The sequence below is a fragment of the Dryobates pubescens genome, chromosome 8 (genome assembly GCF_014839835.1).
Source record: "Dryobates pubescens isolate bDryPub1 chromosome 8, bDryPub1.pri, whole genome shotgun sequence".
NCBI classification, from domain to species: domain Eukaryota; kingdom Metazoa; phylum Chordata; class Aves; order Piciformes; family Picidae; genus Dryobates; species Dryobates pubescens.
The window spans coordinates 18,929,453-18,951,597 of record NC_071619.1 but is presented as its reverse complement, the minus strand read 5'-3'; the positions used below and the strand labels follow the sequence as shown (position 1 = coordinate 18,951,597).

General features: G+C 46.2%; 1 protein-coding gene across 1 annotated transcript in view; it reads right to left on the bottom strand.

The window, feature by feature from the left end:
* TLL2 (tolloid like 2) overlaps window positions 1-17,325 on the bottom strand; it is an 88,205-nt gene extending 70,880 nt beyond the window's left edge. The window contains exon 1 of the mRNA XM_054163582.1: window positions 17,141-17,325. Coding sequence (XP_054019557.1) covers window positions 17,141-17,291 — 151 coding nt within the window. The 5' untranslated portion in view covers window positions 17,292-17,325. The remainder of the gene's footprint in view (window positions 1-17,140) is intronic.
* Between the last annotated feature and the right edge of the window lie 4,820 nt (window positions 17,326-22,145).

Genomic DNA, 22,145 nt, shown 5'->3' with positions numbered 1-22,145 from the left:
CTACTTCCAGTTTCCCACAGCCTTAGGCCAGGCCTTGCTATAAGCACATTTGGGCATTAACAGGAGGCAGAGTCACCAGCCCTGCTGATTCCTGTGCCAGCTCTAGATCAGTGGAAAGCAAAATGAAAGCACTTTCCAGAAGGGCTGCCCTGTCAAAATGCATTTTCAGCTACTGAGCTATCATAACAACCCGGCAGCCAGAATCTGCTTCCCCTCCTGTCAGTTATCCTTCTGCAGCCACCAAACAACACAGTTTTTAACCCATCAAATGTCAGTGGTTCTCTGCAGGATACACACCTGCACTTCAATATTAACCTTACACAAGATTAAAACCACCATAGTGCAGTGCTGCCTAACATGGTATTCAAGCTGTACTATTCTGACTGCCCTCCCAATTTTGCACAGATCTGCAGTATAGTGGGGAGCAAACCTTCATCCATTCTTCAAACACCTGCAAGAGCTCCCTCACCATCAGACACTGAAGAGCTGAGAGCAGGAAAATCCGTTGGCAAAAAAGGGCTCTGGAAGTCTGAGGAAGTTCAGAAATTGAGTATTTAAGACAGTCCAGAAAACATAACTCAGTTGCTCCCAACCATTCCTCAAACAAAGCAATCAGCACATGGCAATTGCTTCTGCACACTCAACTATACAAGTAGCCTCATGTCCATGTCTCATCATTTATCAGGACATTACTGCCCCACCATCTTCATCAGACACACTCAAATACTCCACACTCAACAGTCACGCAGTATATACACCACTCCTGAGAGATGTTGATATGATGGAGACTGTTGAACTACAGTGCTGACAGAGGGATGACATAAACATGTCATCATCAAGACCCTTAAGTTTTTGTGTCCTTAGCTGCAACAAAAATAATTCTGTCATCACCACAAAGAAAAGGTTTGCATCTAGCAGAGAGATTTATATTTTGTTTGCATTTAATGCTGGCTAGGCAGGGTAAGTATAACTCATAGTGTCCTTTCACATCATAGTGTCCCTACCACGGGGCATGGCATAGTTTTCACACCGGAAATAGGTATCGTCAGACAAGGAACCAGCATTTCTCTTGCTGGTGATAGCCTCACATGCGAAGCTGGGTTTTGTCTCCTCACCGTGTCTGAGTGCACAGGAAATGTTACAAGATCAGTTAGGTAAGATGGCACAATGGGTCAAAGAGCAAGAGAAATAGATTTCTCTGTTCTTATCCCTAGTAGGCCCTTTGACATCCACAGACTAGATGTTGAAAATCAATCATGGCTCTCATGAAACCTCATCCATGCCACTAGTCCTAGTTACAGTGACTAGAAACAGCCAGCGGGAAATCTGTGGATGACAACCCAAGGAACTTGACAGATCTAGAAGCAATAAATAAAATCCAAAATATTCCCAAGGGGAAAACAAACAAATAAACAAAAAGCAAAGGAAAACAAAACAAAACAAAAAAAAAACACCACCACCAACAGTGCATTGCCCTAAATACACATGCTTCTGCCATCAGCAGGATTCATACACAGTTTATATTGTATATAAACTACCCCAAAGAGGTGTGCTGTCACTGCATGCTTTCCAGGTGCCACTGGAATGAGGTCAGGTTGTGAACTTCCACAAGCTAGGAGGTGCTCCTATCAATTGCTCTCCCCTAGTCAACCCTAGTGCCTAAGTAGAATCTCAAACTAGCTGAAAGCTGTTTCTAAGCTCATACAATCGAAGCTTCTCTCTGGACTGGCATGCTCCAGGTTCAGGGCAAGCCCTGGAACCAACTCACCCACAGCACTGCCTCCATACTTACTTTTGTTGACGCTGGTGGAGAACGTGTATCTACTCTTACACACCTCAACCTCTCCACCTTGTCCAACACACCTGACTGAGCACTGCTAGAGAGCTGCTGCTGACTCTATGAAGATTGTCCTTTTTATTCTTCTTAACCTCACTAGTTCACCTGCTGACTGTCCATGAGATGAACACCACCAGCAGGCACCTGTAGACATCACAATGCAGAGTTACCCACATGGCCTATATGACCATATCACAACTGGGACTGGATAAAGAATAACTTCTCATCTTTTGCAGGGGTCTAGTAGTACAGGCACAATGTTCTTCTTTCTGAAACCATGCTTTCAACCACAAAAACTCTAACAAAGTAACAGGATTTTCAAACTTCCAGTACTAGATGTCCAGATACTACTGGGGTGAGTACATTCCCTTCCTACACTGTCTTTCCTTCCATCACCTCCCACTACAATTTGTTTGACGCTTACCCAGAGTGGAAAGGTGATGAGGGAGCAATGGCATGCACCACCTCTGGTCATCCCCTCTCCACTGCAAGTAAGTTAATGGTCACATTCAAAATTATCCCTCAAGCCTGAGAGGTCCGATACTCAACTGCAAAATGTGCAGCAGAGAAGCACTACACAATTTCTATGAAGACTGAAGCGTGGATACTACTGTCCTTAGCATCTCCCCTCCTTTCCCCAACCAGTGTGATCTTGGAGTTCTTAATGAAAGGATATTTCCTCTATTAAAAGCAGCTATGTTCCTCTGCATGTTCCCAAGACAGAGACAACAATTGGGAGGCTTTGGTCTCAAAGGAGACAAGAATGGAAACTAGTAGTCAACACTAACCAAACTTCTGCAACACTTGATACACTGACTCACAAGTGGGTAAGGAAAGAGTAAAGAGATGCAGACGTTAAGCTCTGGTTCTGCTCATCTCAGGAGACTATGGATGCTAAAAGCTTGTGTAGCTTCAAAAAGAAAGCAGGTTGAAGACAAAGCTATCCAAGATCACTAAAAACAATGAACCATCTCTGGCTCAGGGATTGTGGAGTCTACTACAATCAAGGAGAGTTTCTGGATGTATCCCTCTGGTTTACACCTCCTTTGGCATTTACTGCTGACCCAGTGGAAACAGGGTACTAAGTTTGTTCTGAGGCAGATCAGCCACTCTTAACAGTATGTTTCTATGGGATCATTTTAGCTTTTGCAAAGTTCCAAATAAATAGAACAGATTTGTAAAAGCTCTTTAGAAAGTATTTCCCAAGTACTCATCCATACCGCTGCATTCCCAACAACCTTTTAAGTTCTGGTCTGAACTGCCTTTGGTGGAAAAGAATTTTTACAGAGGACCTTCAGTAAAGCAGCAGGATGTAATCATCTCTCTAGGATGCTCCCAGAGAGAAGACACAGTAAAACCTCCAGTATGTTGGGCATTGAATGACAGGGCAAGGTTTGCAAGCAGGGAAGGAATAATGTGATTACCAGCTGGGAAACTACTGAACATGCAGAGCAGTAGAGCAGCCTTCATGGCTGGAAAGCTTCTCCAAGTCCCCTCAGTTGTAGTTCTATTCTGCCCCAGCTCAGAGAGTAACAATAACAGACTGGATCATTCCTACCAAAGCACCACTGATGGTTTCAGAAATGGAGAAGGTATTCAGAAGAACTTGCTTTGCAGGGCCTAACTTACAGGCAGCAAGGGGGCAAGAAAGAAAATGCAAGGCTAAAATCACCCCCAGACACATTCAGCTCGCTCAAAGCTTCCAGCAGGGGGATTTAGCAGGGCTTAAAGCAGTTCTCTGTGACTCTTTGTCACAGGAGTGTAGGTACAAACAAACAGGAGCTGGGACAAAGGGAGTCAACACATATTTTATTAGTAAAAAGTTAATCGGCTTAAAGTGTGCTACTAAATAAGGAAAGCTTACATTAAAGTGACCCACCAAGAAAAGATGCCATGGAAATAAAGTTATAGGAAGTACAATATAGTCTCTATGTTCTTTTGTAATCCAACATGATAAATATTCATGATTCTGGGTTAATGGGGTACCCAGCTCTCAGCCACCACAATAGTTTTTTGTTTATTCTCAAGACCATGAACTTTGGAACCATGAACCTGAATTTCAGGACTCCGCATTCATGCATGTTAGCAAAATTCAGGCCAAGGCAGGGGGATGGAGACAATGCCAGGACCTTGGCTTGTGATGTGCAATGGAGGCTTCTGGCAGGTTTTTGATAATGAGTAACAACAGCCTCAGGATGCACATAACTTGTGCACCCATCACTCCCTCTGCCTCACCATCAGCAGGAGAGAAAAGGTACCACCTGCAACACAATCCCATCCCTTATCTCCAGCCCCTTCAACAACATGGCTCATTCCAGAATTTCTCTCTCTAAAGGACAATGGCATCCTCAGTTCAGCCCTTAAGGGAGCAGCTGCCTGCATCATACAGCAGCACCATCAAGCAGACGAGAGATCTGCTCTTTACACAGGAAAGAGGACCTGCATACCCCTAAACACAATCCTTTCAGTCTTCATATTAACTGAAAGGATGCTTTGGCATTCTGTAAACAATTCTGCAATGGAGAGATCACCAAGCTCCAAGACCTGCATTCCCACTGTATAGAAAATGTCCATGCAAAGAATATCTAAAGAGCCCCAAGACTCCAAGCCCTCCCCACATCCAGTTGCTCCTGATAGCAAAATTAACAGCTTTCCTAGTTTTGCTATGAGACTTTGCAACTTGTATTAACACATCCAGATTACTGCTCCCTCTTTTAAGGTACGTTTGGAGTCTTTGGGGTTAATGAAGGATATGAGAAAAAAAATTTTAAAAAATAAACCAAACCAAACCAAAACCATAACAACCATAGAAACTGAAAGTTCAAACCCTTGAAAGAAATAATGAGGAAAACAACTTTAAATGCCAGACTGAATGCACTCTTAAGACTTCTGAGCTTATCGGTTTGTTTCTTTACATATGCTCACAACTTAAAGCAAAGACTATAAACTGGCAAGGCGATGAGGAGTTTCCTGGTGCACATCACTCAAAGTATTGACTCACTTTCCCTACAACAATGTCCCACATTCTCCCACATAATGTAGCAAACAACAAAAGCAAGCCTTCAAACAGCCTGGCACCAAACAGCCAGGACCTGTTTTGCTGAGAGTTAGGAGCACAGCTCTCTACTCCGCGTCACACTGGATCGGTCTGCCTGGACTACAAAACGACCTTGTACCCCTTTGCTGACCCTTCAGGGTTTATCTGCTCATTTTAGGGACAGTGCAGCCTAAGATTTATAAATTAATAGGATCTGATCTTCATGTATCTTCCTTTAGGACAACCTAGACTTTAGGACAATCTAGATGTCAAACCTTGCCACAGTGAGCTTTACTTCTCATTTTGGCATAGCTCCTCATTCTGATCAGCTGAACCTGAGCAGTAATATGATAGGCAGTGTAAAGGCCAACCTTCAGACTACAGTTTCCTGTAAGAATACAAAAGTCTAAAAGAAACAATCATGTTCCCTTAGATTTTAAGTCTGCACAGGACTGCCGTAACATGTTCATATACAAAGAAGAGGAATTCAGCAAGAACTATGAAAGCTGACAAATTAATACAAAATATTAAGGTGTATTTTTGGAAGGAAAACTGTTTCTCCAACTGGTGAAATACTTGCCTTGAATCCCAGAAAGGCTCTGTCTAAAAATCAAATACATCAGTAAACAGCAACAGCCTTCTCAAAATTGAGGTACCCTGCTCAGAGTATGCATTTAGCATTCACTTTTGTAATATTTTATCTTTGCCACAGCTGCATTAGCATAAAGGTGGCTGCCTGCAGGGAGGAACACACAAATCTGCAGAGGAGGAGGGGAACTCATTGGGAAGAAAACACTTTCCCCACTGCCTGTGTGGAATTTTGCACAGAATGTCCTGTATCTCTTGAAGCAGGGGATATCCCCATGCTCTCCCATCCAGCTCCAGGGGCATGCCTCTTCCCTTCAGACTTGCCACAATCTACATCCATAATGACAAAGCCGTGGGACAGCCCAAACCTAGCGGCTCCTTCCATTTCACATCAAGCAGAGGTGTAGCTATGAAAGTCACAAGGACTTCAAAAGCATCAGGAGCCAGCTGCAGTTTGAGGGTCTCCATTTCACGCATGCTTGCAGACTCCATGGCAAACATGTCACACCTCTGTCAGGAGGTGAGGGATTGTACAATTGGTAAAGAGGGCAAAAGGACAGGACATGCTCTTCTCAATATCAAGAAGGCAGCAACCAGAAGGTTTTACTCCACATGTCAATATCCCATTACTAACCAGCAGTTTACCTAGACAACAAAGCTTTCCAAGAAAAGGCAGAAACTTAGGCACTTAAGCAACAGCCCTGGGAGACCCCAGCTCTCTGACCAGGAAACAGCAAAAAAACCAAACAAAAACCAACAACCCAGCATATCACATATCACTTTTCTACTGAAGCATGACAAAGAAGAGAATATATGGCAGAAGAGGCCAAAGAGGGGAAAAAACAGAAATCAATAGGATCTAACAGAGCGTGACAGAAAATCACTTCCCCCATAAAAAGAGGTTACTTGCCAGGTTAATGAATCTTTTCTGTTCTGTACTTAGACACCCAGGAAATGGAAAGGGTCACAGGAGCCATGTGGGTGGGAATGCAATCCCTAGAACATGCTTTCAAGAACAATCAAAGGTTAGAGATTAAATCCAGGCAGCGGTCAACTGCACAACACAGCAGCCGTTTGATACACAGGCCAGCTGCAGCTCAGAGTGTCACTGAGCAAAATACACTTCCAGCATTAACAACACAGCAAAAAACAGGCCTCTCTTCCAGGGCAAAACAGACCAACAGGCCATCACAGTCCCATCCCATCCTGTCCCCGCCCCCAGGGAGTCAGACCCAAGAATCAGAGCATCTCTGCCTTCCCAGTCTCTGAGTAACTGCAATGGACCCCCAAAAATCAGACTGCACCAGAAGCCATATTCTGCAAATAAATCTGAAAGTTCTCAGTCCAGTAGCCAAAACTTCTCAAAACTCACTTTTAGGAAAAGAGCTGTGCCTTACTCCTGTTGGGAATACACAGACAGCAGACAAACCAACAGAGAGGCTTCAGGACAACGGCAGGATCAGGTGGCCACAGAACCCTGAACTAGACCTCTGAGGTAACAAACACATCCAAAGCCAAGTGCAGTTTCTCCTGACTGGAGTCCTACTGGCAGGGTCTCTAGAAGAAGTGCAGACCCTTGATAGTTTAACACTCCCCTACCCACATCTAGCTTGAGATACTGACAACAGGCCACCCAAAGAATAGCACTAAAGATACTCAGTAAGCACAGTGCATTGATTTCCAGCCTTTTAAAGGCAACCTAACTTGTGGGTCACTAGATTGTGTACTCTCATTGCCTGCCAGAATCATCTACCAATTGCAGTTTCTCAGCCTAGGACCTCTTGACTCCAGTACAGCTTAAACACTTTTGCATGCAGCTGTCCAAAATTCTCCTGCAGAGCTGCAATACAGACATGGATAATGGCAGACAGAAGTCCCCTTTATTACCATCATTTCAGGCAGCCTCAGAGTAAGCACAGGAAGGCTGTCTGAGAAAGTGTTCCATGTCACATCACTCAGTGCCACATATTGTCATGTCCAAGGAGCTGCATCATAAGCTTCAAAGTAGACAATGTCAGCATTTCTGCAAGAGGGAGTTTTAGCTTTGCAACTCCAGTGCATTTAAGTATTTTCATATCTAGAGAACTATAAAGCAAAACCAGTGTCTTACAGAACCAATACCTTTATCACACAGGATCCTGCCAACACACACATAAGTGCAGACAGTCCTCTACTTCCTCAGTGCCATCTGCCTCTGCAGCAGGGCCAGGCCCCTCTGCCGGGTCCAGCCGCTGCAAGTGGGAGGTGGGCCACAGTTTGTAAATAAATCTCTCCTCCAAACTTTGCTCTCTGAAATCAGTTAACAACTCCCAGAATCTCTCACCTGTAATTCAACAAGCAAAATACCAACCAAACCAACTAATTTTGTCAAAGCTCTTAGCAAATGAAAATGCTGCTCATCAGACAACGCTGTTTGCGAAGTCACGCTGATGAGGTGTGGGAAACTGACAACATCCATAGCTATGATATGAGACATGGAGAAAGGTTAATTCTGGGCACCATTCAGGACCATATCAACCAGCTTCTAACAAGAAGACAAAGGGCCTCAACCATACTCCAACACAAACTCTCAACTGGAAGAGATAAGATGCTGAGCAGACTTGGACTTCTACCTTACAATGCTGTGGTATGGTTAGGGGTTTGCAGATGAGGAGGTTAAATAGATGCTTTTTGCTTGGGTGCTGACATATGCACAAATACAAAATTACATGACAGGATGTGAATTTCCATTTGGATCTAAAGCTGAGCTTGTTTGTGGACCAGCAGCAGCTGCTGATCCCTGACAACCTGTATCAGTCAAGCCAGAGAGTGATTTACCAGGGGCTGGGGTTTCATGCAGGCTTCATTCTCAACACACAGTAAAACATTTCTCTCCATTCCAAGCTGAGCTGACACAAGCTGGCCAAGAAAGAGCAGTCAGTCACTGAAAGTTCCTTAATCAAGGGCTTTTTTGCACACTTAAGCAGTTTCTATTGACAGGGAATCTTCCTGTTCAGGAAGTGCTAGAGGGGATCTGAATGTCAAAGTACAGGTGCCAGTAGAGATCAGCAATTCCAGGAGCTCAGCTACAACAAAGGAGGTAAAAAAAGAAGAAAGAAAAAAGACAACAAAAAAACAACCAGAAGACCTAGTAGCTGAATCAAAACAATAGCCAGTTTCTGCTCAATCATCCGTCTCTTCTGATCAGTGAAAGCATTTCAGCACTAGTAAAAAGCAATTTTGTTCCAGATTCATACCTGCAATACTTGTTCCAGGACAACCAAACTGTGTGTTGTCAGAGGTGCCTTCTTCCTTCCAAGTTGCCTGTCTCCAAAAACAGCATAGAGACCTCCCTGTAGGGTCATTGTTCTCCCCAGTTCCAGAACCAACTCCTTGGGACAGATAGCTCTGGACACTTGATTCAGAGAAGCCAGACCCACCATTTCTCTCTTGTTGCTCAGAGGGAAGAGAAGGAAGACCCAGTAACCCACCTATTACAGCAAACAGCCAGCTGCACAGAACTAATTTGTCAAGGACAACACAGAGCAGCAGGCCAATGCACATCACAGCACAGGGCTGCTGTTTGGTGAGCAAGGAGGAGGGAACCTATTGACCACTGGGAGAACAGTGTGAGTTACTGCTGAGGTGACAGAGGAGATGGGGTACCCTACAACCTGAAGGAGGAAATATTGCAGAACACCTGAGGCAGAAAGCAGAGAAGGGACTGAAGAGATCTTCATGAAAACGGAGATAGTGGAACATTTGAAGCAGATCTCTAGGAAACACTGAGGGAAGCAGGCAGAAAGCACAAGGACAGCAAAGGCAACATGAAAAAAAAATATCAGGAAATGGATGTACTAGAGAAAAGAGACTTAAAAATCCAGTGTATCAGGTACAGAGCACCGGCAGTGTTCCCAAGTACAAACATGGGAGCTTGAACATGCTGCAGTGGGTATTTGCAGCCGTGTGGCTCTTGCCCAGAGTATGGTAGCAGCCACCCAACTGGGAGACACCCACAGACACAGTTTCAGCAGTGAGAAAGAGGTGGCTTACCAATAAAATGCAGCAAGTTCTTATGCTAGCTGTCCAGCAAGGTGCAGGCACATTACACAGGAGGTTAGGACAGGAAGAGAATAAAAGCACAACTGTGAAGGTAGAATATAATTACATGACTGGAAAGTGCCTCAAACAAAAATCCGGGGCTTTGTGAACTTCTGAAACCTGGGGGAGTTGCAGCACAGTCTCTAAGTGCCTTTTTTCTAACTGTTCTGTGACTTATTAATCTTACTGCCACAGAACACCTGAGGAATGAACAGTCTTCACCAGTCAAACCAGCACAGGCTCTTGTCAAGGGCATAAAACTGTGAGCTGCACCCTTCTGAGGAAATGTACCCACTACAACTCCAACTCTTCCCCACCTTACCAGCTTTCTTTAAGGGGGGGAGGGGGGGGGGGGAGGGGGAAGGCTCTAAATCTGCCCAGCCCTTGTCCTGTCTATTGTTAAATCCCAAGGTGTAGGTATAGCACCGAGTGTTACATCTCTCACTGATGATGCAATGATCCTGATGAAGGGAACTGGGGTTGTCTAGTCTGGAGAAAAGGCAGCTGAGAGGAGACCTTCTTGCTCTTTACAGCTACCTGAAAGGAGGCTGTAGTGAGGTGGGTGTTGATCTCTTCTCCCTAGTAATAACTGATAGGACAAGAGGAAATGGCTTCAAGTTGCACCAGAGGAGGTTTAGATTGGATATTAGAAGAAACTTCTTCACTGAGTTATCAAACACTGGAATAGGCTCCCCAGGGAGTTGATTGAATCACGATTCCTGAAGGTGTTTAAAAGACACCTAGATGTGATGCTAAGGGACATGTTTAGCACCAGACTTGGTAGAGCTAGATAATGGTTGGATTTGATGATCTTAAAGGTATTTTCCAACCAAAAGGATTTTATGATCTCATTCAAGACAAGGAGAGAGATCCAACACACTCCCAAAAGGCGTCAAAGATCAAGCATGTTTTTATCAGATCCCATGTAGACAGCTAGAAACTGGAAAGGCTTCAGACCTGACCTGAAGTGCTTCTTTTCCCAGAGATCACAAGGTTTTGCTCTCAAATTCCCCAGGCTAATGGCTTCTCTGCCTGGGAATCTCAGCTTCAAGAAAATGGTTGGTGGTTATTTTGTCTTTAAGCCACAGCGATTAGTTTGTGCTTTGCTAGGATTATAACAATAGAAACCTTAAAACTTCCCTTTGAGGAGGGAACTTCCACTGCAGCTCTAACTCACTGTAAAAGACAGCCTCCCCAATGGCAAATGGCTGCATCACTGAATGCACAGAAAAAAAACACAACTCTCCAGTAGTCCTCACCCACCTGTTTTTCCATCCTGTACCTGCTGTCACCTCCCCAAAGCAGGTAAATTAAAGACTGAGTAGTTTGTTCTCTCATTCTTTCTCAGACCACCCAAAAAGACTCAGTCAACTTCCTCCTTGAGCATTTAACCCTTCCTGCAACCTACCCAGAAAAAAACCACAGGGGGAATGATTGCTGGTAAGTTTTCTCCTTCCTCTATAAATATTTGTATCAACATCAAGGAATCCATATAGCAGGTTATGTCCCAGATTCTTTCTTCAAAGCACACAAGTAAGTATTGGTGGCAAAGAAAGGAGGAAGAAAACGGTATTTTCTGGAAGCCCAAAAATCTCCTAACATCAGGAGACCAGGATTCAGCTCCCATCACTGCCACTACCCTACTGACTGCCCTTGAGCAAGACATTGGCTCCTGCCACCATCTCTACAACACAGAACCCCATGCCAGAGGCACTGGTACCTTCAGCACAGCCGCACTTAGGCTTTCCAAGCCAGCTCAGAGGTTTCAAACCCTCATGGCAAAATCCATAAGATTCAAATGAAATTACTCCACAGGAATCTAAGATTCTGAAATAAAGGGCAGGTTGGCACATGCTCCGCCAGTGCTCCTGCCATTGCCAAAGCAAGCAGGACAACTTGGGAGATTACAGGAAGGCCCTCATCAACATCTGAGTAGGCTGTAACCACAGTGTGGCCTACAAAGAGCTTTCAAGTTGTCTTGCTAATGTGACAAATCTGTGCTTCCAATAGAGAAAACAGCATCTCCATCCCACTCAAAACCTGAGCAATGTTCAAGCAACCTGGACTTTATAGACTCTCTCTCCCCTTTCTCATTTGATTACCCTCTCAAGGCTTTCAGTTCCTAACAGCAAATTCCTCAGCTGCCTACAGAAATGTCTGCACAAGACTCCCAACGTTTGCACCACAATCCAAATGAAATTCACTGCCTCCAGAACAAAAGGCACTGTGCCTATACAAAGGGGGAGCTAGAAGGAACAGAACAACAGCAAAGCACATTTTACGCCTCTCAGGACAGCACTCAGGGTGTGGGGCATGCAGAAGCTGGTGGATCAAGTCAGCAGGTAGAGAAGGAACATGCAAACTGTGCAAGCAGCATCCACAACTTGGAGGAGCAGTAGTTTGGCAGGAAAAGCTGCACTACCACTGCCAGACTGCTTCTCTAACAACTTTAGTGATAGAGAAGAGACAGGACTGCTTCATTCCCTAACAATGCTCTTGCATACCTCTTGCCTCAGTTCTTCCCGTTCTGAGTTCACATCCCAAGCACTGCACAAAATCCATAGGGGCTAACTCACTTTTCTGGTGCTATCTCCCTGCCAGAGCTCCACTCCCATTTTGCAGCCTCCCCACATCAGGCTCTGCCTGCTCAGGAGGCACTGCAAGCCACAACCCAGAGCAAAAGCCATCTCTCTGATCAAAGTCTCACGGAAAGAAGATGAACTTGCTTGCAAGGTTCATTGGTACCTATAAGAAATTCCTCCTTAGCCTGGCTCTCCTCAGTAATGTAAATCCTCCTGAAGGGTACTTGAGACACACACAGAGGCAGCAGGAGACCTAGGCCCTTTTGGCTGCTGTCTCAGAAGCACGTGGCTAGGCAAGCAGATCTGCTGGTCTCCTAATACAAACACCTGCACAGAGAAACACTGCATCACCTGCTTGGCCTGGAAGTCAAGACCTGCAGGCTGTACCATGTTCAGACTCAGTCAGCCTATAGATGGGACATGTCACTGCCTAGCCAGAGCAAACAGAAACATGGGACTCCAAGACAGGACACCCTCAATGGACCTCATTCTGGAAGATGAGCTATCACAGGAAATGCCAGGCTTTGGGTAGCAACACTGCATCTCCATCTCACAGAAGGTAGGAGGCACCACAGTAGGAGCCAAAGTACATAGGAACTGAGATGCTGAGACCAAATCACAGCTTTTTCTCCTCACCTGCTGATTTGGCAAATAGAGAAAAGCCTCCTCAAAGGCTTGCTGCTGGAGGGAGGGGCTCATTGAGCCTGTAAACATCCAGGGGAGGTTATCCAATGCCCATCTCTCCTCCAGCTCCCCTTGCTGACTTAAGTCAGACTACACCATCTCCAGAAGTCACTTTGAACCTCAGAGATTTTGCCTTTCACCACTAATTAAAGGTCACACAAGCTTGCACCAAAGTAACTACCATAACAAATTACAACCTGTTTAGTTCCTTTGGTTCTAGTTTTCCTGAGAAGCCCCAGGAGGATGCTCTTGGTTTGTTTACCAGGTGTCCACAGTTCCTACTGCTGCCTGTCTGTCAGGCAGCCTTACTCAGATCTGCACCCTGGCCTGGGTTTCCTTAGCCGAACCTTCTGAGCAGCAGATCTATTCAAAACACATGTCAAACTTACGCATTTTTCCATCTATAATGGAACAGACTTGGGCAGAAACCTTTGTACCATTCCCTTTGTAAAGCTTCAGTGACCTGCCACAAAACTCAGCAAAACTCACTCAACAGAGTCAGCACTATCTCACCACCCTGGCAACTCAAACTGATAGTTCAGCTCTGGCTCAACTGCCCCTTTATCAGCCATTCAGGCATTTGCCCCTTTCTTTCTACCCTATCAAAAAGGCAGGAAAGCAGCCACAGATTAGGAAAAGGAAATCCTGGATGGCTCAGGTTAAGAGGTTGAACAGCAGTGGAGATATTGCACATCAGCCCTGGTAACTGGATACATGTTTATATCAGTACCTCCCCAGTTGCAATGATTTAGGAGGCTACTGCCCTATGCTGTCCATCCTGCCTTGCTGCTGGAGATTATTGCATCCTTAGCTAATGCTACAGAGAGAAGTATGTGCCAGGCTTTTCACTCCCAATCTAGCAGATCAAACATCAACAGTGTGCACTCAACCTCAGGGCATGAGCTGCAGGGGTGAGGAACTGGCAAGCTTTCACTTCGTAACCTGCCAGGTCTAAATCCATCACGGCCTCTGGGTCACAGCCATTAGCCTGCAGCAAAAAAGAAGTAAAGCACTATAGTTTAAAGAGCTTTGGAAAACATCTAAGTGGAACAGCAGTTTGTCTTCACAATGGGCTAAGAGCCTGCATACCATCTGAAGCTGCAAGACTGTGTGCAGTACCCTGTGCCTACAGCAGCAGTGGAAACATTGCAAGTCTCACAGTGCCCACTGTTTCCACAGACCATCAAAAACTTTCCCTTACAAAACACACCAAGCACCTGAGCTCTTCACAGCAGGTCTGCAATTGTTGCCCATCCACCAGTCATGCTTTCAGACAAATACTGACACCGCCCCACCAGTGGAGAAACTCGGCTCTGGTTGATTTTATAATTCTAAGGAAGTTAAGAAGACTTGTCATTGCTGTAAGCACATGAAAAACAGAGCATAACAGACTTCCTATAGAGGCATTAGACAACAGCCCTGATATAGCCTGTCTTGGAACAACAACTCCATTAGAGGTGTCTTCACCTCATCTCACTTACAGAAACAGATGTCTTCACTCATTAATCTTGGCTGAACTAACCTTTTGAGATGGTGTTTGCAATGAACACCCACTCTGTTGACGGTCTAGTACTAGAAAAGAAAGAAGGCTGTGAATGCAAGGCAGGGAGGGGGAGGAGAGGCAGTTCTAACATGGCTCTGTGTGGTACAAGTCATGCTTGCTTTGTTTTGGGGCTGACTTCAAAACCTGGAGTCATTCAGGGGAGAGACAGGTATATGGAATGTGAGGAGTATCTTGTTCCCCAAGCGCTCTGCAGTTTACGTTGCTACAGCCGACATAGAGAGAAACTGTATCAGAGAGCCAGGAAGCACAGCCAGCCAGGACAGATCGAAAGAACCAGAGTCACTTTCTTCTACAGAAAAGAAGTCTGAAACTTGAGAAAGCTGGTGACAGTGTTCACTGGTACAAAAGGCTGCAGCGAAGCTGAAGGCACAGTACTGTCCTCCACACCCAGGCAGACTAGGTGAGAATGGCAGACTTTAGTACTGGATCTTCATGTTAGACAACAGGAAAGCCTAGGCAACGGTGGGCTAGACTGTCCAATAGCTTCCACTGCAGATAACTGCGTGCCAGCACTGTAAAACACTGGCCTGGTCTCGGACTCCAGAAAAGGAATCACATTAAAAAACGTGTGACCTCCAAAGGTCTTGTTAGCTCCTTCCTCTGTATCAGAAAGAAGACATTGGAAAAGTATTAGAGGCAAAACACTAAGAAATTAGAATACAAAGGTAATTTCTGTGAATGATCCTGACTGAACTGATAGGAATAACACCAAGAGTTTTTCTGCCCACCAGAAGAGGTGAGGATATACAACAAAGGTAGGCTGCAGTTAGCTGTCCAGGCTATTCTCACTGTATGTGCAGAACTGAGAGGTAGAAAGCCTGGAAGATGGGGGCTACTGCAGGAGAAAAAAAGAAAAAAGAAGTGTCTCAGAGCAAAGGTAGGCACATGGCAGGGTGGGGATTTATTTGTTTTTTCTTTTCTGCCACAGACTCCCTGTCTGATATAGGTAAGTCAAAGCAAATATCCTCTATGTGGTCCTTAAAGGAGCATTCCTCATCCTCCACATACCACCTGATAGTAATAACCAACAACAAGCATGGCACACTGCAGATGGATGCCATGCTTTTGAGGAGACAGCAAGGGTAGAACATTTTCAGATAGGAAGGCCAAAGCACTGTACCTGCAGCTCTCCAGGTCTGAACCATAGCTGCATCACTACCAACTAGTTTCACTGGAAAGAGAGAGAGATGAACTCATTACCACTCAGAAGTAGATACAAATATAGTTAAAACATGTTTGTGCCCAGTACTGATTAAAAAGAATTAACCATCCCCCTTCAAAGCATATATCAAATCACAAATGACTTACTGATGCAAGGGAATGCTTTATGCAAAAGCACTCTGTGAACAGAAGAGGACTGAATTGTATTTTGGAATAAAATCCATCACTCACAACACAGCTCACATACAAGGCCAGTTGAACAACTTGCTATACAAGACAGAGGGGCTATGATAGATGTTGCTTTGACAGAGCTCATCTATGTGAGCAGATAGAGCTACAAGTCCACTAAAAGCAGCCAGGAGAGAGACGATAACAAGGGAAGCTATCACTCAGGAACACTGAGGAACAGCTACTAGGAGAGCATTCAGGAGGCAACGTAAAAGAAAGACCAAGACCACGGCACACAAAGAAGCTCCCTCCTTTTTTCGATTTCTAGGGTATCAGGAAAACAAGACTTTGCACAAAGTTCTCTGTAAATGGAACAAGACTAACAAGGTATCGATTGCCAGTTTCCCAGCAGAGAAGCAATTCACAGGGTCACAACATTCACTGATAGCTGGAACCAAAAGGAGTAGCACTCAGATGAGGAGTACCACCCAGTTTTCCAGAGAGAAAACCTGGTGTTCACACTCCTTTTGAATTACGGTATTAGGGATGACAGAAGCTCCTGGAGAAACCAGACTGCTAACCAGGGTTACAACAAACTCAGGAGCGACTCAGTGCAATATGCGAGAATGAAAAACTCTAAAAACGGGATGAAGGAGGAAACTGGAGGCTTCCTGGAGAGGATGCGGCAACTCGCACAGAGACAACTCGAAAGTACGTAGATACAAAGGGGGAGTCTGGTGCCCGGGGCGGTGGTGCCGCCCGCCCGCTCGCCCGCCGGGGAGAGCCGGGATAGCCCCCGGGCCGGTGCTGGCAGAGGCAGCCAGCGAAGAGCCGGCGTGTCCCGCCTCCCCGGGGCACGCACCGCAACTTCGGGCCCGCCGGACCCCAGGACAAGTTGAAACAGCTGCCAGGAGGCTGCAAAAATGCACTGAGAACGCTTCGATAGAGGGGGACTGCGACGAAGGAGGAGGCCGGTGGGTGGGGGGTGTGGGAAGGAGCAACTCCAGCAACACGCACCGCCGGGCATTTCCCTAGCGTTGCAGGGGAGATCCCGCCTCGGAGGTGCGGAGAACAGAGAGCGCTGGAACATGAGGGAAGCTGGGGATAATTTTTTAACAGCTGCCCCAAGGCGTATTCTCGTACCCGGAGATGCAACCCAAAGGTAACGGGCGCAGCGATGGCGCGAGCTGGGCGGGAACGGGTGGGACGCCTCAGCGGGACGGGGAGCTGCACGGGCGCTCCCCGGGCGCCTGCTGGCATTTTGTGAGGGCAGCGAGATGCCGAGGCGGCTCCCGACAGAGTGGGGAATGAGGGGGTGCGAACCCGGGGCCCGTCCCAGGTAGCACTGGGATACCGAGGAGCGTTTCGTGGGGACACCTGTCCCTCCACCTCCGTACTTGCAAACTTCTCCTGGAGTTGCATCCCGCCCGCTTTCCTACCAGCTTTGCAAGGGTCTCGGTATTCCATCAGCTCCTCCGTCGTCTCCGGTTCTCCCACCGTTAAGGCAGCTGCCCGTCCCCCCGTCCCCGAGGTCGGTAGAAGTAGCAACGAAAGCAGCAAACGGCGGAGCGGGGCGGCCCCGCGGCCCATAGCGGCGGTGCGGGCGGCACAGCTGCCCAGGATGCGGGCAACTGCGCGGCGACAGCGGCCCCGCCGCTGCGGGAGTCGTGTGTGTAGTGGTTAGGGGGGAGGGGGGTGCCAACGCTGTCACTCGAAGCATGAGCAGCCAATCACGTTTGCGCCCGCGATGCTGACCCGCCTCCGACGGACCCCGCTGCCCCTCCCGGCCCAGAGCGCGGGTCGGGCGGCGGGGTCCGTCACGGGCGGGGAGCTCGCTCCTTTTCCCGCATTCAAATTATAACCTCCATTTAGAATTTATAACCTCAAGTTAATACGATTTGTTAACATCATTATTATTATTTCCCCTTGAAATAATTGCCACTTGAGAGGCAGCCAAAAAGAAGTGGCTTAACTGCTGCTAGGAGAGAAAATAATTCCTAAAACCATGGAATCTTTTGGGTTGGAAGAGACCTTTAAGATCATGATGTCCAATGGTTAACCCAGCACAGCCAAGTTCACCCCGGCAAACCATATCCCTCAGCACCACATCTACACCTCTGTTAAATACCTCAAAGGATGGAGACCCTTCCAGTTCCCTGGGCAGCTCATTCCAAAGCTTTAACAACCGTTTTGGTGAATATTTTTTTCCTAATATCCAGCCTAAACTTCTCCTGCTGCAACTTGCAGCCATTCCTTCTTGTCCTATTGGTTGCTACTTCAGAGGACAGGCACCCATTTCACATGATGGCCTTAAAACTCACACATAAGCAGAGCTGCAAGACCATAGGTAGAGAAAGGTAGGGCAACCCCCCCAAAATAAAAGACAGAATTTCAGCATGTGTATCTATCCCTCTCACTCACTTTTAAAGAGCATTACAGCAGCTTTCCAGGGCAAGTGGGCTGTCTTACTGGAAAATCATGCTTTGGGGTGATCCATATGGAGCAAGACCTGGGAAATCAGGAAGATGGATTGTGTGAGATGCTCAGCCAAATCAAAATCAACACCATGGTATCTGAGCTGGTGGATCCCAGTTGCCCAATGTTGTGTGGCATCTCAGACATCTTTAACTGCACAGTATGGGGTAACACATTGGAAAGCATCATACTTTAGGGTTGCAGGCTTGTGACAGAGGCAGTCCATGCAAGTGGGATGGCTCTGCTATTGACAGAGTAACTCTGTGGGGCAAAGGCAGGTGCCCAAACCCCAGACACTTCAGTCTTGAGTAATCGCACTACAGCCAGGCACATGCTTCCATATGAATTCAATGCTGCTCAGGGCAGCTGCTGCTCAAATGAGATGTTTGGCTGCAGCAACAGTTACAGGTCACTCACCTGTCCGCATCCCACTCAACAAACGCAGCGTTATGCAAAGACACTGTGTCAGTGAGCAGAGGGGTGCTGAAAACTACTAGTCCAGTGGAATATTCTGAGGTACATGTGCATACCACAATCACCCTGTGCCACAACTCTCCTCCATCAAAGGTATTAATTTCATGCTCCCACAGCAGGATCTTTGAAAAGTGTTTCCCATTAGAGCACCAGCTCCAAACTCTCCACTCTGACAGATGAGGGCTTGCCATCAGAGAATTCATGAATTTGCCAGTTCTATTCTACAACAACGAATGGTACCTGAGCATAAAAAAAGCACAACAGGATTTGCACATCTCCTCAGCAGCAATGCAGGCTACTGCAAACCATTCCTGCCTCTCCTCCCCACCCCCTACCCAATAGTGGCTTCCCAGAAAAGACCGAAGTCAGGAAATTAATCTCTTTTTCAAACCTTCACAGAGGCCAAAGGCTGCATCAAACCCTGGCACGAAGTTTACAGTCAAAATCTCTGCTGATCGAAGGCACTGGAGTTTTCTACAGCTGGTGAAAAGCCCGTCAGGTAGAGACAAAACAACCGTCTGGGGAGAATGGAGGAGATCCCTCCTACCAGAAAAGAAAGCTGGCAAGAGTTACTCACTTTCCACCCCCAAGCAACAGGTTCTCCACCTATCTTCTGTAACACACAACACTAGGGAGACACAGTACACATGGCTACACAGGGGCAAGAAAGATAAAAAAACAGATGTCACAAACAACTACCAGCAAGGTACAAGACATTACAGGAAGGACACTCCGAAATTCTTTACAGACATGACATTTTTGTGCTCCTGAGCCCACATTCCGAACAAGAAACATCCTGAGGGAAACTTCTAACACCAGTGTTTTTTCTGTTCAATATGAATTTGGGGGTCAGAGTGGCTGGAGAGCTCCCAGAGAGGGACCTGGGGGTACTGATTGACACCCACCTAAACACAAGCCAGCAGTGTGCCCAGGTGGCCAAGAGGGCCAATGGCATCCTGGCCTGTATTAGGAATAGTGTGGCCAGCAGGAGCAGGGAGGTCATTGTGCCCCTGTACTCTGCATTGGTTAGGCCGCACCTAGAGTACTGTGTCCAGTTCTGGGCCCCTCAGTTTAAGAAGGACATCGAGACACTTGAACGTGTCCAAAGAAGGGCAACAAGGCTGGGGAGAGGCCTTGAGCACAAGCCCTATGAGGAGAGGCTGAGGGAGCTGGGATTGTTTAGCCTGGAGAAGAGAAGGATCAGGGGTGATCTCATTGCCCTCTACAACTACCTGAAAGGTGGTTGTAGCCAGGAAGGAGTTGGTCTTTTCTCCCAGGCAACCAGCACCAGAACAAGGGGACACAGTCTCAAGCTGTGCCAGGGGAGGTTTAGACTCAAAGTGAGGAGAAAGTTCTTCACTGAGCGAGTCGTTCATCATTGGAATGGGCTGCCCAGGGAGGTGGTGGAGTCACCGTCCCTGGAGGTGTTCAAGAGGAGATTGGATGTGGCACTTGGTGCCATGGTCTAGTTATGAGGTCTGTGGAGACAGGTTGGATTCGATGATCCTTCCAACCTTAGTTATACTGTGATACTGTGTGATACTACTGTAATTTTCTGGGGCTTATAATCATGGTGATGGCAGTCACATAGCTACCAACACCTCAGAATCTTTCTCATTATATTTTGAACTGTGATATGAGATGGACCAATACAAATATTTATTTCTGCATCCCAGACAAACAGCAGCTGGTCCATGCTAACAGCAAAGACCTGCATTCAGCCTTTAACATCTGTGGCTCTGGCACCAGCTGAGCAGAAGACATAATGTGTTTCCTCTACTTTGTGCTTCCAAGCAGGTCCCAGATCAGAGAAACTTGAAGGACAAAGATCAGCAGGTGGGGGAATCAAGGTCACCCATGACAGAAAGATCCAGGTTCTCCAGATGCCATCACTAACAGGAAGGTGAAACATACATGAGAAAGGTCTCAAGACTTTCACTGGAAGAGTGAAACACCTTTTTACTCTATCAGGCAAAACCAGGAATAACAAGAACACGTTTCAACGGATGAGTGGTGACAGAAAGTGGTGACTAGGACTTAATGCTAATGCTGGAGAGCAAAACAGCTCCCTGTTAATTTGGTTTCCCCAAGAATGCTCATTCCAAACAGCCTGCCCTTCACTCCTCACTCATGTTCACCAAACTGTGCCGTGACATCAAATCCACCTGTTGAGCCTGGCACTTTGAACAGGACCCCTAAATAAATACCCAACTCAGGAAGATTGGAAATGCAGATGACCTGTGCACTGATGAGTGTCCTGAAGGGAAACAGTGAAGGGAATGGTACTTTTGGAAACCAGTCTAGCATTTAAGGACTTGCAGGCATAGAAGCATATTGCTGTTGCTCTTGTTCTCATTTTAGCAGAAGATTAATAGGGGCTTCATGTACAACTCTGGAAGACCTGGGCATGGAAGACAGAGAAAAACACAGGAATCCTATTCAAATATATAAAGGAAGAGTAAGTATCAGCTGGACCAAGAAAGATTCAGGTTTCAGGCAAGCTGTCTAGCATTAAAACAGGGAAGCACTAGAGTAGATTGCCATGAAGAATCAAGGGAGTTTCCACCACTGTAGGTTTTTGAGGAAGAATGTAGAGAAACACCCATTAGAATAAACTTAGTAACATAACAATCTACCCCCTGATCATACACAAACCAACCAGCTTCTCCTCTTTCTGCATTAGATTGCTACTTCTGACAAAGAGCAGAGCCCAATAGTTATTTCAAAAGGAAAGGCTGATTATCCTTCTATGCTTCAAAAGAACTACCAGTTCTTACAAGATTAATAGCACTGGGCGTTCTTTTCTCTATACTCTGTAGAGAAGGTCCTGGCAGCATTACTTTTGGAGGGTACATGAAGCTGGAAAATAAAAGCTTGAATGTGTGCAAGGGTGGGTCAGCCTGCTTCCCTAATCAGCATCATGGATTAGCAGAGCAACCACTGCCCTTGTCAGTAGGCTGGAGATCTGGGCTGTCACCCACTAAGAACTAGTCTTTTGATGACATGGAAAGTGTTTGTTAACCTCTTCAAGGAGGCAGTCTGCATTGAAGTGCACAAATTCTTCTGTATACAGAGCTCTAGTATAGACATGGATGGACATACAACAGGACATCCTATAGCTTTGAAGGACGAGGAAGGCAGCAAACTAAAATCATGCAATTAGAATGAACCCATAAGGGAGTTCAGAGGCATCTACTACCATTATCCTTATACAAACAATAATGTTGCCCCACTAGAGCAGACTCTGGACATCCCTAACACAAGAGCTGCTAAGCCCTTCCAGCAATGGCTCTCAGTAACTATGGTATTTTCAATTGGCAGCCAAAGCAGTGCATGCAGAATAATGTCTGCTGCCTGGTATTTAGAAGGTCAGTTCATGCCATCTTGATTAGCAGGTGCCACATAAGTGAAAATAAGGAATATAACAAGTGAAAGTATCTTTTTCATGTAAGCTGATAAAAGTCAGTCAAGTTTTGCACTGGTCATGCAACTTCT